General features: G+C 39.4%; 1 protein-coding gene across 1 annotated transcript in view; it reads left to right on the top strand.

Annotated features, from left to right (window-relative positions):
- The window catches only part of LOC149449762 (alpha-2-macroglobulin-like protein 1), a 135,000-nt gene that overhangs the window by 23,365 nt on the left and 93,354 nt on the right, over positions 1-18,281 (top strand). Inside the window, exons 7-12 of the mRNA XM_089692750.1 lie at positions 2,750-2,834; positions 3,003-3,126; positions 5,137-5,251; positions 5,390-5,499; positions 8,270-8,428; positions 16,531-16,761. Coding sequence (XP_089548876.1) covers positions 2,750-2,834; positions 3,003-3,126; positions 5,137-5,251; positions 5,390-5,499; positions 8,270-8,428; positions 16,531-16,761 — 824 coding nt within the window. The remainder of the gene's footprint in view (positions 1-2,749; positions 2,835-3,002; positions 3,127-5,136; positions 5,252-5,389; positions 5,500-8,269; positions 8,429-16,530; positions 16,762-18,281) is intronic.

Below are 18,281 nucleotides of genomic sequence, written 5' to 3'. Positions count from 1 at the left end.
TGTGAAAGGACACACAGGGTGGGCCTAGGATGTGAGCACATAAGAGTGTTCCCATAGCTACTGGTTTTCTATGGAGGGGGGGGCAGGAGTGCTGTGGAGGAACCAGAGAAGTGGAGGACTCGGGCTTCTCTGTGCAAAACCACTGCACAGAGCAGGTAAGTATGATATGTCTTTTATTTCTAAAAATAGAAATTGAGCTGTTAACCACTTCCCATCCGGCCCATGTATATAAACGTCCAGACGGGAGCAGTGCAGGAGCGGGTTGCTGTTCATAAACAGCGCCCACATTTTTAAGCTGTGCGTGCTCCCTGGGACACCAATCGCTGTACGGGACCTCTGCGTGAGGTCCGATCATGTGATCACTGATTGGCAAATCACTTTTTTTCAAAATTTTTGGACAGTCTCATTTACAGTTGCAAGAAAAAGTATGTGAACCCCTTGGGATTACGTGGAGTTTTGCATGAATTGGGCATAAAATGTGCTCTGCACGTCATCTAAGTCACAACAATAGAAGAACACAGTCTGCTGAACATAATACTACACAAACATTAGATGTTGCCATGGTTTAATTGCACATAACATGTAAACATTCACAGTGCAGGGAGGAAAAAGTATGTGAGGCCCTAGCTTAATGACTTCTCCCAGAGCTAATTGGAGCCAGGAGTGAGCCAACCTTGACTCCAATCAGTGTGATGATATTGGATGTGTTGCTGACAGCTGTCCTGCCCTTAAAAAACACACACCTGTTTTGGGTTTACTGGTTTCAAGAAGCACTGTCTGATGTGAACCATGCCTCGCAGAAAAGAGCTCTCAGAAGACCTACGATCAAGAATCGTTGACTTGCATGAAGCTGGAAAGGGTGCCGTTTATGAACAGCAACCTGCTCCTGCACTGCTTCCGTCTGGACGTTTATGTACATGGGCGGGATGGGAAGTGGTTAACAGCTCAATTTCTATTTTTAGAAATAAAAGACATATCATACTTACCTGCTCTGTGCAGTGATAAAAGTATCTCCAAAAGCCTTGATGTTCATGTGTCCACGGTAAGACTGACTGTCTAGAAATGGAGAAAGTTTAGCACTGTTGCTACTCTCCCTAGGCGCGGTCATCCTGTAAAAATGACTGCAAGAGCACAGCGCAGAATGCTGCATGAGGTAAAGAAGAATCCCAGAGTGTCAGCTAAAGACCTACAGAAATCTCTGGCACATGCTAACATTTTTGTTGACACATCTACAATAAGGAAAACATTAAACAAGAATGGAGTACATGGAAGGACACCACGGAGGAAGCCATTGCTGTCCAAAAAGAATATTGCAGCACGTTTGAAGTTTGCAAAAGAGCACCTGGATGTTCCACAGCACTACTGGCAAAATATACTGTGGACAGATGAAACCAAGATTGAGTTGTTTGGGAAGAACACACAACACTATGTGTGGAGAAAAAAAGGCACAGCACACCAACATCAAAACCTCATGCCCACTGTAAAACATGGCGGAGGGAGCATCATGGTTTGGGGCTGCTTTGCTGCCTCAGGGCCTGGACGGATTGTTGTCATTGATGGGAAAATGAATTCCAAAGTTTATCAAGATATTTTGCAGGAAAATGTACGACCATCTGTCCGCCAACTGAAGCTCCACAGAGGATGGGTGATGCAACAGGACAATGACCCAAAGCATACAAGTAATTCAACAAAACAATGGCTGCAACAGCACAGAATACGCCTTCTGGAGTGGCCCAGTCAGAGTCCTGACCTGAACCCGATTGAAATGCTGTGGCATGACCTTAAGAGAGCGATTCACACCAGACATCCCAAGAATATTGCTACACTGAAACAGTTTTGTGAAGAGGAGTGGTCCAAAATTACTCCAGATCGTTGTGCAGGTCTGATCTGCAACTACAGGAAACGTTTGGTTGAGGTTATTGCTGCCAAAGGAGGGTCAACCAGTTATTAAGTCCAAAGGTTCACATACTTTTTCCTCCCTGCACTGTGAATGTTTACATGTTATGTGCAATTAAACCATGGCAACATCTAATGTTTGTGTAGTATTATGTTCAACAGACTGTGTTCTTCTATTGTTGTGACTTAGATGACGTTCAGAGCACATTTTATGCCCAATTCATGCAAAACTCCACATAATCCCAAGGGGTTCACATACTTTTTCTTGCAACTGTATATAGCAAAAAAAATAAAAATTCCAGTGGTGAATAAATACCACCAAAATAAAGTTTTATCTGTCTCAAAAAAATGCTAAAAAATTCATATGGGTACAGTGTTGCATGAGTGTGCAATTGTCATTCAAAGTGTGATAGAGCTGAAAGCTGAAAATTGGCCTGGACATAGGGGGTAAAAGTGTCCGGACTTGAAGTCATTAATATAACTTGAAGGACTTCCAACACAAGCAAGAAAAATGTACGTCATGAAGAAATGAGGGACTTCTAAGGCTACGTTCACACTAGCCTTGTTTGCAAGCTGCAGATAGGCGTATGGGAAGCGTTTTTACCACTTCCCAAACGCTTGAGAAAATTCTGCATATTGCAGCACATGGTGCTGTTCACACGGGAGCGTTAGCGTGTCTGCCAACATCACAACACATTTCCAAAACACACTAAACTGTGGTACCATGAATTGCTCATTATCCACAAATATCAGTGTAAAGCTTGTTCTACCACTTTGACTCACATTGTAATTTGCACACATTGGGTTGCTCATCTATAAACATAACCAACGTTTATTAAACCTTTCTCTACAGTTCTTCCAAAGTTTGAAGTTACCCTTCAGTTCCCCAAGGTTGTAATCCTTAACAGTGAACAGTTTCCATTTCGCATATGTGGAAGGTGAGTCTGAACTCCAATAAAGTGAATGAACAATGCACAGACACCACCAAATTCTGGTTATTGCAAATCCTGCTAAGTTATTGGAGGGAAGAGAACATATGACATGATATTCCCCAAATAATGCTTCATCAATAATAACACTTTGTAGAAATATGTTATGTCTTTTAGATACACTTATGGGAAGCCAGTTCAAGGCAACTATACAGTCACTGTGTGCCAAAAGCATCATGTATACTGGTGGAGTGGAATGGCAAAACTCAAACCTGATATCTGTGCTACATTCAGTGGAAAGGTACGTGCAATGGAATGGCAGTTAGATCAGAAATGAGCAATGAATACCAAACTGAGGAGCCTCCTCACAATTTTAAAGAGAGTCTGTCAAGCATATGATTTGGAAGAGGACTCCGTCTCCCACTCCAAATGAACTCCAAACAAACTATAAATCATTTGAAAGTGTCAATATGCTGCAGAAAAACATTTGTTTGAGCTCAGAATTTGCTGTACATTATGACAAACTTTTCTAAGGATAGTCATAGACATCTGGCATCTCTATCTGCAAACTCAGAAAACAGTGGATTTTATCTGAACAATTTTTTTTTCTCCTCCCTTTTTCATGTGCATCTCTATATTGTTCTTTTACTAGCTACCGGCTATACACTAGCAGACTTTCAAATGTAAATTTGTCCTAAAAGTCGTACAATAATATGTACAAAAATTCTCAGTACATGTGACAGATTGACAAATGTTGTTCGAAAGTAGTCCAGCATTTTGTTTGCTTTTCACATTCAGTTTTGGAGTGACTGGACTCTACCAAATGAAAACCATATACATTGTTAGAAATTGGTGCCTCCAAGAAAAAATGTTCATCTTGCTTGTTCGAATTTTCAATGTGGTCAAAAACGAACATCAAGTTTTGTTTGAAGTTTAATAATTTTCAAATTAAATTCTGCTAGTGTATAGGCAGCTTAAGTCAATGAACATCCATATTGCTTTCTAAAGCATCTGTTTATACAGAAATACAAAAACATTTGTAAAAAAACACTCGTTATTGGATCTGTGATCTCACAAATAAAATATTTTTTTTTATAGTAACAATCTATTGCAGCTTTTGCTTTCTACAACGCTACAGTAGTAACTGAAGAAGAACTCTTGAGAAGAGGAGATTAAGGGGGGATATGATCAACATGTATAAATACATCAGTGGTTCATATAGTGAACTCTGTGCCGAGCTATTCACCCTGAGGTCATCACAGAGGACAAGGGGGGCACTCTTTTTGTCTGGAGCAAAAGAAATTTAATCTCCAAACACGGAAAGCTTTCTTCATGAGTGAGAGCTCTGAAAAAGAGGAATAGACTACCTCAAGAGTTGGTTCTGGCCAGCTCAGTGGATTGCTTTAAAAAAGGTCTGGATTCTTTCCTAGATACACAGAATATAACTGGATACTAACATTTATAGGTAAACTTGATCCAGGGAATACCCGTTTGCCTCTCAGGGGATCAGGGAGGATTTTTTTTCCCTGCAGGAGCAAATTGGATCATCCTTTGCTGGGTTTTTTTTCCTTCCTCTGGATCAACTGTGAGTATAGGATTATAACTTTTTTTTTTAATGGTTGAACTGGATGGACTTTTGTCTTTTTTCAGCCAGGCTAAATATGTAACTATGTAAGTACTTTGTGTATACAGTAGGTAGCTCATATGATGGAGATAGTGCTGGTGCACTAACTAAACGTAAGAATAACGTAACAAATCAATAAATAATCTGTTACAGACACAATCTGAACAAAGAGCTTTCTTTTGATGGTATTTGATTGCCTGTGCATTTTTTATTTTTTGCGCTATAAAATAAAAAAGACTAACAATTTTGAGAAAAAAACCAATATTTTTGATTATGTTGATATGCTGAAGGCAAATAGACATTTTTGCTTAGCAACTGAATTTTTTCTTAGCTTAGTAAATGAGGTGAAGATCTATTGACTTTCATCATCCAATCATATGCAAGCAAAACACTTTTTTAAGTGGAGTTAGACACACTATAATAAGTGTTTTCACTCAATGATTGGAAGTTTGTTCCTCGCAGGATTAATAAGTAAAAATAAAGGAAAACAAACTAGAAAAAGAAAGCTACTCGGCTACCGCATCTAAGGACTTACATTTACACATACATTATATTTTTGTTCCTGGCTTTAAATTGGAATGTTGGTTCTGGTGGATTGGTCCTTTATGTAGATATGTTTACAACCCTAAAGTCCTCTACTTGATCACTAATACTTGATCAATGTGTGCCTCTCTGTCTCACTCACAGCTGGATAGACAAGGATGTGATGCCATAGAGGTTAATTCTACAGTTTTTCAACTGAGGCATATGGACTGGGAGCGTAGACTGAATGGACAGGCCTCCATCACTGAAGATGGGACTGGTAACTTCTGCTTTCATCTTTCCTCTATCTTGCTTATGAATGGAACATGTAATGTACATGGATTTTATGGTTAGAATAATGGTGGATCCTATGATTTCCCAAAGCTGATCTATTTCTTTTCAATGATTCTTCTGGTAGGAATTGAATTATCTACAGTCAGTCAGGTTTCTATATCCAATATAATCAACAAGGTGTCCTTTGTTGATGCTGACAGTAACTACAAATCTGGGATTCCATTCAATGGAGTGGTGAGTTGCTTAATACTAGCAAAATATGCTGTAATTATGATATTATTTTGCCTTAAAAATTGTTATAACCAACGAGAGCTAAAAATAACAGTCACTTGTCTGAAAATGACTTAAAAGATTTTAAGTGTAGACACTAAATGGCAATTAGTACATTGAGCCTAATACAGCTACGTACTTTTGAGTGAATTCATTTTAAATGCAATACGCCTCTAAGCAGAAAGTGTTGGACAATGCAGCACTTCGCTAATCTAAGTAATAGGTTTCTGCTGAATCCTGGTTAAAATACTAATGTAAGTGTGGGTGAAGACATTATTATTATTATTATTATTAGCCACTTGCCCTCCGGATGATTTACCCCCTTCCCGACCAGGCCATTTTTTTGCGATACAGCACTGCATTACTTTAACTGACAATTCCACGGTCATGCAACATTGTACATAAATTAAATTTATGTCATTTTGTCTCACAAATAGAGCTGTCTTTTGATGGTATTTGATCACTTCTATGTTTTTTATTTTTTTCGCTATAAACAAAAAAGGACTGACAATTTTGAAAAAAAAACAAACAATATTTTTGACTTTTTGCTATAAAACATTCAATAAAAAATAAAAAAAAAGTCTTCATAAATACAGGCCCAATTTTATTCTGCTACATGTCTTTGCTAAACAGAATCCCAATAAGTGTATATTAATTGGTTTACATGAAAGTTATACAGTCTACAAATGGCGGTATATATACTGGAATTTTTTTTTTTATACTAATAATGGTGATCAGCGACTTGGAGTGGGACTGTGGTGGGCATTCTGACACTGGGTGGGAACTAACTGCTACTGACATCTCCAGTGACACTAATACAGTGATCAGTGCTAATAAAAAGCACTGACAGTGTGCTAATGACACTGAGTAGGAAGGGGTCAACATCTGGGGCAATCAAAGGGTTAACTGCAAGATTAGACTGTGTGCTGTGTTGTGTTTTACTAAGGAGATATGCTGCTTTCTATCCCTTTGCTATGCACTTAGAAAGCAGCACGTGAATGCTGACAGGAGAGAGACCTGTGTTATTTACAGACAGATATCTCCCCTGTCAGCTTCGCCGACGATCACCGAGTCCTGGCCGGGAATCATTGCCCAGGACTCGGTGACTGACATCCTTAGCAATAGCAGCACGGGTAGGGCAGCACGCATGCCCTCTACCCAGAAATGCAAAATCACGTATATTTACATGATTTTGCACAGAGCAGCCGCCCTGTAGCAGTACATCTGTTATGGGGTTTGGGCTAGTGGTTAGTTTTAAATGGTCAGTTCACCCAGTAAGGAAATGTTAGTATTTGAAAGGCACTTGAGTGGACATACAGTACCTATGCTCCATTTTAAACATTAAAAAAATGTCTTGCCTACGGGCATACCCCAAAATATGCATGCAATCATTTATTCGCCAGAAGAACCTGTTCTGATGCCCCTCTCTGATTTTATGGATAAGCTTCAAGGATTGTTATTCCTCTATCTGATGAGAGTGACTTTACTGGCCACTAAGGAAATCTCATTGAATATGGGAATGGTGAATGGCAGAAAAGCTTAGGCCCTAGTCACAAAGTAAAACTTAAATCAGCGAAGCACAAAGGACACCTCATATTCATTTCCACATATCCACTTTTGGGCCCATGATCTGGCCCTTGTGCCTGAGCCCTTTTTCCATGATTTCTTTGCTAACAATAAGAATAAATGTTGGTGGATTCTGAGCAAAATCACCCTCTCAGCTACTTTTGCAATTGCTGCAGAAACTGCTTAGAGCCTCCCTGTTGCATTAAACAAGTTATATGAGAAGAAATGCAAACAAATTAACTTTGTTTATGATCCTTAACTGCACAGTGGCTAAATGGTTAGCACTTCCACCTGGCAGTAGTAGGGTTGTTGGTTCAAATCCCAACCACGGTACCTCCTGCCTGAAGTTTGTATGTTCACACTATAGTGTAAAACCGTAAGATATTTTTTGAGGGGTAAATGTAACAAAATATCACTCGCAAATAAGGTGCCTAAGGTGATATTTTTGTACATTTACCCCTCAATAAAATATCTTACGGTTTTACACTATGGGATATCCTCTTAATTTGATTTTTTTGGTGATATGCCTATCCTAAACTTGCAGGGATCTGGAGACAGCTGTTCTATTGGGGAATGCCCCACAAGCATTATAGACCACTCGAGAAATAGATGGTCATTGTCTAAGGATGAGTTTTAGTCCATGTGGGGCACCTTGTTGAGCACAGTGGAGCACTTTGAATTGATTGAAGAAAATAAGCACTTCAGTCAGGCTGGAGCACATGCATATGCACTTGTTTCACAATTTGGAACTTTATTAACGGCAACTTAAGCCGTATGTTATTGTTTGAATGCTATGTTTAATACTAATGCGTGGTCTGTTTAATTTTTATTATTCATGTATTGTGGCACAGTGCACAAGTTTAGGACTGCTGCAATAGTTTAATCCATTTTTATGTTTGTTAAGTATTGCACATCCAGAAGCGCATGAACACTACTTTAAGTATATCCTAAATTTACCCTGCACTCATCCAAGTTTCAAGTTTTGCAATAAAGCATAAAAAAAGAATACCCCTAGACTGGTCGTTAAGCCAGAAGAGTGACAGTGTTCATGGCTGCTAGTGTACCTATGGGGAAAGAACCTTGTAACCTAAACAGTGGGTCCTTTCGGGGGTGAACGCTACAAATCTAATAAACTCTGTTTGTGATATATTATTATGTCTTCTTTCAGGTCAAAGTGGTGGATGCTAATGATGACCCTATTCCAGGCATTAAGGTTTACCTAACAAGTTATAAAAATTCAATCAATGAAACCTTGATGACAGACAACAACGGACAAGCTTCTTTTAGTGTCAATACAAGCCAATGGATGGGAACAGTATCCCTTCGGGTAATAGTTCTGTTTTGATATATTAGTATATGTGTCATTCTAAAATTCTATGTTAAGGGGGCTAGTTTATTAGGTTGTCAAAAATGTTTAGTTTGACTCAAGTTGCCCAATTTCCCTATATCATTTACTCACTAAAATATTTATAAACCTTTGACAGGAAAAGTAGCAATGCCACAATGTATAAAAACGTTAGGTAGATTGGCAAAAAACAACAGAAAAGGATAAACTGTGACAAAACTGCATTAAGTTTTCTGTTCAATAAAAATCATACTGTAGGCTCTTTTCACATCTTTGCATTTTTGTGTGTTGTAGATATGTTACGTTGTAGGTGCAATATATATTTTAGATACATTTAAAAGGCATTACCAATGATTTCTAAGTAATACCTGCTGAGCTGGAAATTTAATTTAGGATGCAGTTAATTTGACATTTTTCTTGTTCAATATTTTAATTATGATAGCAAATGGCGTAGAGTTTGCAAACGATAGAGACTACGACATTCAGTGGCCCTGGAGTACTAATATGGTTGCATTGCAAAGCAGTTATAATTGCATTATGACACATTTTGGAGTTACCAATAGAGATGAACTGGGAATTGCAGCTAATGAAATAGTGTCATCATGAGATATGCTTCTTTTGAGATAATCATAAATGAAGTCTACGATAATGATAAGTGTAGAAAGTTAGAATATAGAGAAGAAGGAAAAGAGATGTAGACGGGGGGCCATGGTAAGGGAGATTGGCCAAGAGGGAGGAGGGCTCTACCTACAGCTGGCCAGCAAGGAGAATGGGTAAATTGGCTCAAAATGTTAGTGTTCCTAAATTTGTTCATAGAGTAGAGTTTAGTGAGCTTGGCCATCAAGTTTTCATATACTATCATTTGGCATAATCTTGTTTTGACTTCCAGATTTTTGAGCAATTGTGATTTCCATGCCTTTGTGATTGTTTGTTTGGTGGCTGTGAACAGGTGGTTCAGAAATTTAAAGTTGTGTTTATCTATGATGTCAGGCCTGTGATTTGATTTGGTTTCATATAGATTTTTGAGAATATAACTGTACAGTATATTCCATATTTGGTATATTTAGCTCCAGAATGTATGCACTATAGGGAAGGTTCACGAAATCTGGAGGAATATCCCAGTCACTGAGCAGCCCCAAAAACAGGTGAAAGGATAGTTTGGTACTAAGCTAGCCACTTGCCTGGGTATAAGGTACCAGGGAGTGAGCATTTTACAATTTGTTCCACTTTTGGGTAAATTTGGGAACAATTCTTGGTGATAAGCCATGTCTGCCTACAGTCCTCCTCCGCCAGTTTGTAGCTCAGTTATGATTTCCATATGTGTTAATACTATATGTGAAAGGGGTTGCAAAAGCATGATTTTTGTAGCACTGAATAGATTTCAGAAATTAGACCAGAAGAGTGGGGGTGATTGCTGTACATATGAAGTGAACATAGGTTCCCCAATGGGATATGAGACAGCTATAAGTAAAAGGTTTTAAGGCCATCAGGTTTGACTAGGCTATGGAAGCAAAATAGGCCTGAAGTGACCCAGTGTTTATAGAGCCATGGTAGTTAAACTTGTGGTGTGGTGAGAGTAGGTTCACTGGAGTACTTCACACCATCCCCGATCTTAAGGGGGTGCATGGGAATTGGATTTCATAGTTGGGCTCTATGGCTACTTTCACACTGAGGAGATTTTGAAGCGTTTTTGCTTTTAAAAAAGTGCCTGAAAATCTCAAGAAAAACGCTTCCTTGTGTATGTAAATGTATATCTATGAATGGTTTCACACTGAGGCGTTGCGCTTGTGGTGTTGTGTAAAAAATCCTGCTTGCAGTATCGTTGTGGCATGTTTGGTGAGTTAAAAAATGTCCCAAAAACACCTTTTCCCATTGAAATCAATGGAAAACGCCTGAAAAACAGCCTGAAAAGCACCTCAAAAACGCCTCTGAGAAGCATTTTTGGTGCAGTTTTTAAGTCATGTGTACTTTAAAATCGCTCTGTGTGGCAAAAGCGCGATAAAAACGCCTATGCGTTTTTGCCGTGTTTTTGCGGCAGATCAGTGTTAAAGTAGCCTATCTCTTGGAAGAAGCCAAAGGAGGTTGGATATGACCAGAGTAATCATTAATTTCCAGTCTTACACATAATGGGACCTCAGTTATATAGCATGATACTTTGTAAATTGGGCTATTTGTACTGTCTGAAAATATTTAGATATGCACAGGACCCCCAGGTCACCCTTTCTGTTAGCTCAGAGCATGGTTTAGAGGGTTAGTCTGGGTCTTTGCTGATGCCAAAGGTTGTCCATTTTTCAACACGCTTCACCCACAGTACATGTAACTAGAGTCATATATTTTGTTTTGGTAGACATATTTTTTATGATCAAAGAAAAGAAACATATCTACATTTTTTATTATATACACATTATATAGTGCAAACAATTTGTACAGTGCTTTACAATATGAATTATAAATATAATATATATTTACAATTAAAATACAGTTCAATATAGAAGGAATAGCAGGGCCCTGCTCATGGAGCTTACAATCTAAAGGAAGGGGAGGTGATACAAAGGTAATAGCTGCGTTTCTTTTACAACTGTGAAACTAAAGACATTTCCCTAAATGTTTTTTTAAACAAACATGCCTTAAAGGCTAAGTTCACCTTTTTTTTTTCGAAATTCCAGCTCCCCTATGTACCAATTTACCATTTTGGTTGCAGAAAAATAAAAGCTTTCTTTGATTTTGAGAACAAGGCCTTACCTTAGCCCTTTCTGAATTTCTTAGAAAGCTTCAACACTTGCTGGTATGTACAGGTGAAACTCCAAAAATTAGAATATCGCCCAAAAGTTCATTTATTTCAGTAATGCAACTGAAAAGGTGAAACGAATATATGAGATAGACTCATTACATGCAAAGCAAGATAGTTCAAGCCGTGATTTGTCATAATTGTGATGATTATGGCTTACAACTCAAGAAAACCCCAAATCCACAATCTCAGAAAATTTGAATATTACATGCAATCAATAAAACAAGGATTGTACATAGAACAATATCGGACCTCTGAAAAGTATAAGCATGCATATGTACTCAGTACTTGGTTTGGGCCCCTTTTGCAGCAATTACTGCCTCAATGCGGCGTGGCATGGAAGCTATCAGCCTGTGGCACTGCTGAGGTGTTATGGAAGACCAGGATGCTTAAATAGCGGCTTTCAGCTCTTCTGCATTGTTCGGCCTCATGTTTCTCATCTTTCTCTTGGCAATGCCCCATAGATTCTCTATGGGGTTCAGGTCAGGCAAGTTTGCTGGCCAATCAAGCACAGTAATCCAACGGTCATTGGACCAGGTTTTGATGCTTTTGGCAGTGTGGGCAGGTGCCAAGTCCTGCTGGAAAATGAAGTCAGTATCCCCATAAAGCTCGTCTGCGGAAGGAAGCATGAAGTGCTCCAAAATCTCCTGGTAGACGGCTGCGTTGACCCTGGACTTAATGAAGCACAGTGGACCAACACCAGCAGATGACATGGCTCCCCAAATCAACACAGACTGTGGAAACTTCACACTGGACTTCAAACATCTTGCAGTGTGTGCCTCTCCATTCTTCCTCCATACTCTGGGTCCTTGGTTTCCAAATGAGATGCAAAAGTTGCTCTCATCAGAAAAGAGGACTTTGGACCACTGAGCAACAGACCAGGTCTGTTTTTCTTTAGCCCAGGTATGATGCTTCTTTGTTGTTTTTGTTCAGGAGCGGCTTGACAAGAGGAATACGACATTTGAAGCCCATGTCCATGATCCGTTTGTGTGTGGTGGCTCTTGATGCACGGACTCCAGCCTCAGTCCACTCCTTGTGAAAGTCCCCAACACGTTTGAATGGCCTTTTCCTGACAATCCTCTCCACGCTGCAGTCATCCCTGCTGCTTGTGCACCTTTTTCTTTCACACTTTTCCCTTCCACATAACTTTCTATTAATGTGTTTTGATACAGCACTTTGGGAACATTCAACTTCTTTTGCAATTACCTTTTGAGGCTTTCCCTCCTTATGGAGGGTGTCAATGATGGTTTTCTGCACAACTGTCAGGTCAGCAGTCTTTCCCATTATTGTGATTCCTACTGAACCAGACTGAGAGACCATTTAAAGGCTCAGGAACCCTTTGCAGGTGTTATGGCTTAATTAGCTGATTAGAGTGGGACACTTTGATCCGAGAATATTGCACCTTTTCACAATATTCTAATTTTCTGAGATTGTGGATTTGGGGTTTTCATGAGCTGTAAGCCATAATCATCACAATTATGACAAATCACGGCTTGAACTATCTTGCTTTGCATGTAATGAGTCTATCTCAGATATTAGTTTCACCTTTTAAGTTGCATTACTGAAATAAATGAACTTTTGCACAATATTCTAGTCTTTTGAGTTTCACCTGTAGATTTAGGACACAAAAAACAATAAAGCCAGCCATACATGGGTCGAATTCCGAAAGAATTTTCTTTCAAAAATCTTTTGTAAGAATTTTCGTTAAAATTTTGCACCATAATCGGGCTAAAGAATCATCCGATCATCGAATTTGAGTGATCGGCATGTTGGAAATTTTTTGAAAAACAAATAAATTTCTAATCAATGATGGGAGAATCGTGTGAGAAATAAAATCGAAAAAGAAACAAGCAAGGGCTGTGACCTGGAAAGAAAAGAAAATTCTTGGCCACGAAAGTTCTTTTCTGTAGCAAGATGTGAAATTGAAAGCTTGGTTGGTCAAATTTCAAAATCAATGGTGGCACCAACGGATTACAAAATGCATGAAAATTCTGATTTTCTAATTCAGAATTCGATCCATGTATGGCCTGCATAAGGCGGGCCATACATTATACAATTTTCTTGAGAATTTTGCTTTAGATTTACCAAAAACCATTTAATATGAGGTCAAACCTAAATAACACTTTCAATTGTATCCAATTAGGCAGGCCCTTGCACTACATAGTTGAAGGTAAATCTAAAGGAAATTGGGCAGAAATTGGACAGAAAATTGTATAGTGTATGGCCAACCAAAGACGCAGGAAGGATTTCATCAGCTGATCTCATTAGTACACACCTATTGCTGCCTTCTCCCCTTCCAGCATATCACTACCACCCACTTCCACAGGTGCATGATTTTCCATTGCATTTAATCAGTGATCACCATTCTCGCTAAGTACACAGGCATCAATTTTTTTTTTCTGTCTTTCTTTTCTATCTTAATTTCATCTTGCATAGATCGTTCATTTAGCAGAGTGTGCTGAGCGACCAGATAACAGCCTGTGTGGATAGCTGTAGAATTGAAAACAGGAGAAGTGTGTCTTGGGTTCTGTAAAGTTCACCATACACTATACAATCTGATTTTACAATCTCCTTTAGATCTACCATCACCTATGTAGTGCAAGGACCTGACTGATTGGATATAGAGTGATTGGATAGATGGCGTGTCCTCCTATGAAATAGTTTGGTAGATCTAAAGGAGATTGTACACTCAGATTGTACAGTGTATGGCCACCTTTATACACCTAAAAATGAACTAATTGTGCTTTCAGTGACATTAATTGTTAATGGCACACCACACACAGAAACAAGCACACATTTTGCCATGTGAACCAGTGACAAATGCAGCAAAACGCATGCAACCCACATCACACCAAAACCTCCCAAGAGCTACTTTTCCATATGTAGCACAGCCCATTGATATCGATGGGTTGCCCAGTGTGTGTCACTGGAAAAACAAGCCAAGAAACATGTGTTCCCACTACACTAGGTGTGAATGAGGCCTGAAGTAAAGTTGGTGCGTTTACACAAGAACAATGAGGTTCCATTCACATCTTTGTGTGTTTCCAAACGCATGGCAGACTGCACAGAAAATGCATGCTTTGCCATGCATTTCAGAAACACGCTGCAAATGTGCATCATGTTTGTGTTGCCATTACATATTAAAGGCAACCCAAGTGCAGCAAATACATCACAAACTGTGGCAACGCACCATGCTCCACTCCAAAAAAAAGTTCTGAAGCTTCTATAGGGAAATTGTCACGTGTAGGTCAGCCCATTCAAGTGAATTGGCTTCCCGAAGTGTGATGAGTTAAAACGCTCCAAAACACCCAAAACAGATGTATGTGGGAATGTGAGTTTTCGCTACGTGGGGATGTGAACAGGGCTTGGCAACTGAATGTCCCTGTCCAGTATTGCCATTGGTTCAGTGCCTTGAAAAAGTATTCATACCCCTTGAAATTTTCCACATTTTGTCATGTTACAACCAAAAATGTAAATGTATTTTAATGGGATTTTATGTGATAGACCAACACAAAGTGGCACATAATTGTGAAGTAGAAGGAAAATGATAAATGGTTTTCAAAATGTTTTACTAATAAATATGTGAAAAGTGTGGCAGGCATTTGTATTCAGCCCCCCAGTCAATACTTTGTAGAACCACCTTTCGCTGCCATTACAGCTGCAAGTCTTTTTGGGGATGTCTCTACCAGCTTTGCACATCTAGAGAGTAAAATTTGTGCCCATTCTTCTTTGAAAAATAGCTCAAGCTCTGTCAGATTGGATGGAGAGTGTTTGAACAGTAATTTTCAAGTCTTTCCACAGTGGATTTAGGTCTGGACTTTGACTGGGTCATTCTAACACATGAATATGCTTTGATCTAAACCATTCTATTGTAGCTCTGGCTGTATGTTTAGGTTTGTTGTCCTGCTGGAAGGTGAACCTTCGCCCGGTCTAAAGTCTTTTGCAGATTCTAACAGGTTTTATTCAAAGATTGCCCTGTAAATGGCTCCATCCATCTTCCCATCAACTGCGACCAGCATTCCTGCACATGCTTTTTACCATTTTCCTTGCACTTCACAATTATGTGCCACTTTGTGTTGATCTATCACAGGGTGTCAAACGTAATTTCATTGCGGGCCACATCAGCATTACGGTTGCCCTCAAAGGGCCGACTATATCTGTAAAACTATATAAATGTATCTGCTCTTTATCATATTAAATAATTTCCTCTGCATTTGATTATTACTAGGTTTAATAATAATAACTTAAGACGTAAGCTGTGAAGGGCAGGTGTAGTCCAGCACAGAGCCCACTTACATTCTTGTAGCAGATGATACAGGTCTGAGAAGAAGGGTCGCACACCGCTGGTATCATCCAAAGGATACTTTATTGGAGACTGCTGAGACAGAAGATGGTTCTGCCATGGTGTTTTGTCTTCTGCAGTCTCCAATAAAGTTTCTCATGGATGATACCAGTGGTGTGCAACCCTCCTTTTCAACTGTCATGGAATTGTATTATACTTAAATTAATTATAAGCAGATGTCCAGAGCCTCCCGCCATCAGAAGTCAAGAGTCCCCCACCCTCCCTTATATCACAGTGCACCCCTCTTACCTTGTGCCACTGCCGGGAAGAAGCTGGGGGCAGAGCTGCAGGAGAGGTGCGAGGGCCACATGAAATGGCCTGGAGGGCCGCATTCAGCCCAGGGTCCTTGTGTTTGACACATGTGGTCTATCAAATAAAATCCCAATAAATACATTTATGTTTTTGGTTGTAACATGACAAAATGTGGAAAATGTCAAGGGTTATGGATACTTTTTCAAGGCACTGTATATGGTATGACACAACACAAAATTGGTTACTATAACAATGGTCTACAGGCTTTGGGATGTGTCAATGGGTGAATACAGTTTGCTTTCCCATGCGTTTAACTTACCTTTGACATCTGTTTGACATTTTTCTGATATTATTTAGAGTCCATTGACAGGTGCTTTTGAACCACAGTGGACCTCCCCCTGACCTGCATTTGGCCTCCCTCTAAGTTGCATTAACCTGCTTTAGGTTGCTTTTGCATTCCCATGACTTGTATATGGAAGGATGCAAACAAAAGCCTGTTGTCTCAGGCCCTTAATCCACAGTTATTGACCTTCTCTGTCTTTTTCTATGCAGTGATAAAATAATATTTATTTCTAATATTATCCATTATTTATAATTAAATGTCATCATAATGAAATAATCTTATCTAATGTATTTTTACCTAAATTGCGAGAAGCTCTTTTGAAAAAAGTATTCTTTCACATATTTGTCTTTTTCTCAAAGGCAAGAACAAGCCTGCAGGATCGACAATATGTTTATGGCGTCATAGAACCTGATTATGGTGGAGCAAATCTGGAACTTTTACCCTTCTACTCCCGTAATAAAAGTTTTCTGAAACTCCATTCCCTGTACAGCATCCTCCCGTGTGAAGGGCAGCAGGAGGTAGAGGTGGAATATATTATTAAACACACAGAGTTGAAGAATGACGTTGACCACTTTGATCTCCATTATTTGGTGAGAATCCTTTTGCATTTTCCCAACAAAAAAAAGGGATTCCAGTTGCACAGCTAAAAACATAAAATAATTGTTAATGTAGGATGTGTTTTACATGTTTAAAAATCTGTAATCATGTTTTTTTTTATTAGCCCCCCCTCATTATTTCTATGGCTGCAAAGCAGATAGAGAATTACTGCCCTTGCAGTTCTGTAGGCTCTGTGCCACTGCCACAGTTGAAGTGAATATCACAACACACACCCACCCTGAAATCGTTATTTCCTGTAAGCCCACCATTGCCAATAAAAAAAATCACATTGCAAGTTGCTGAAGGTGAGAGGAAGAATGTCCCTTATTTTTCTCTCCCCAACTTTATAGAAAGTCACAAGGTGACAGGTAGCAACAGGAGGCTGATCTGTATACAAACGCAACTGTAAACTGCACACATAGCAGGATTTACATATTAAAGTGTTACTAAACCCAGGACTCTACATTCACAATATCTAGTCTCCCACATCTTTTCTCATCAGAAGTTAGAGCAGTCTTGTGACTTCTATCAGTGTCCAGCAGAGCACATATTAAAACGTGTAGGAGGAGTTTTCTTTCTGCTCTACGAGAATGCAAAACCCCTGACCTCTGTCTGGATAGTGCTGATTGGCCCTGCACTGATCACATGCACTCTCCCAAGAGAAAAAAAAACCCTCTCTAGCAATACACATTAACTGAGCATGTGCAGAGTGTCTCCACATGATATGTCTTATCAGGAGATAAGATGGAGACAATGGAAGAAGGGGAGGATCAGAGAAGTCAGGATCAAACAGCATTTTTAAACAATGCAGAGGATTAACCCCTTAGGTTCCACAGTGAAACTTGCAGAAAAGAGATAACATTTTAATACATTTAAGCACAGGACTGAAACCAAATTGCAAACTAGACCAGTCTTTCTCATCCAGGGTTCCTCCAGAGTCTGCTAAGGGTTCCATAAGCAATGAACAATTTCTGCTCCTCAAATAAGTAACCACTGATAATTATCTATTTAGCTATCTGCACGGATAGGATTCTTTCTAATGGCCATCACACTAATGCACCATGAGCTGTAGATATAGTAATTATTAGCAGCAATTACCTATATATTTATATATACACACTATATTGCCAACATTTTTGGGACGCCTGCTTTTACACGCACATTAAATTTAAGGGTTCAATAATGAGTTGGCTCACCTTTTGCAGCTATAACAGCTTTGACTCTTCTGGGAAGGCTGTCCACAAGGTTTAGGAGTGTGTCTATGGGAAAGTTTGACCATTCCTCCAGAAGAGCATTTGTGAGGTCAGACACTGGTGTTGGACGAGAAAGCCTGGCTCGCAGTTTCCAATCTAATTCATCCCCAAGGTGTTCTATCAGGTTGAGGTCAGGACTCTGTGCAGGCCAGTCAAGTTCCTCCACCCCAAACTCACTCATCCATGTCTCTATGGACCTTGCTTTGTGCACTGGTGCGCAGTCATGTTGGAACAGAATAGAGCCATCCCCAAACTGTTCC

The sequence above is a fragment of the Staurois parvus genome, unplaced genomic scaffold, assembly GCF_062004578.1.
Source record: "Staurois parvus isolate SC_StPar_1 unplaced genomic scaffold, SC_StPar_1.0 ptg000604l, whole genome shotgun sequence".
NCBI lineage: Eukaryota > Metazoa > Chordata > Amphibia > Anura > Ranidae > Staurois > Staurois parvus.
The sequence above is the reverse complement of the archived record's forward strand: the minus strand, read 5'-3'. Positions and strand labels throughout refer to the sequence as shown.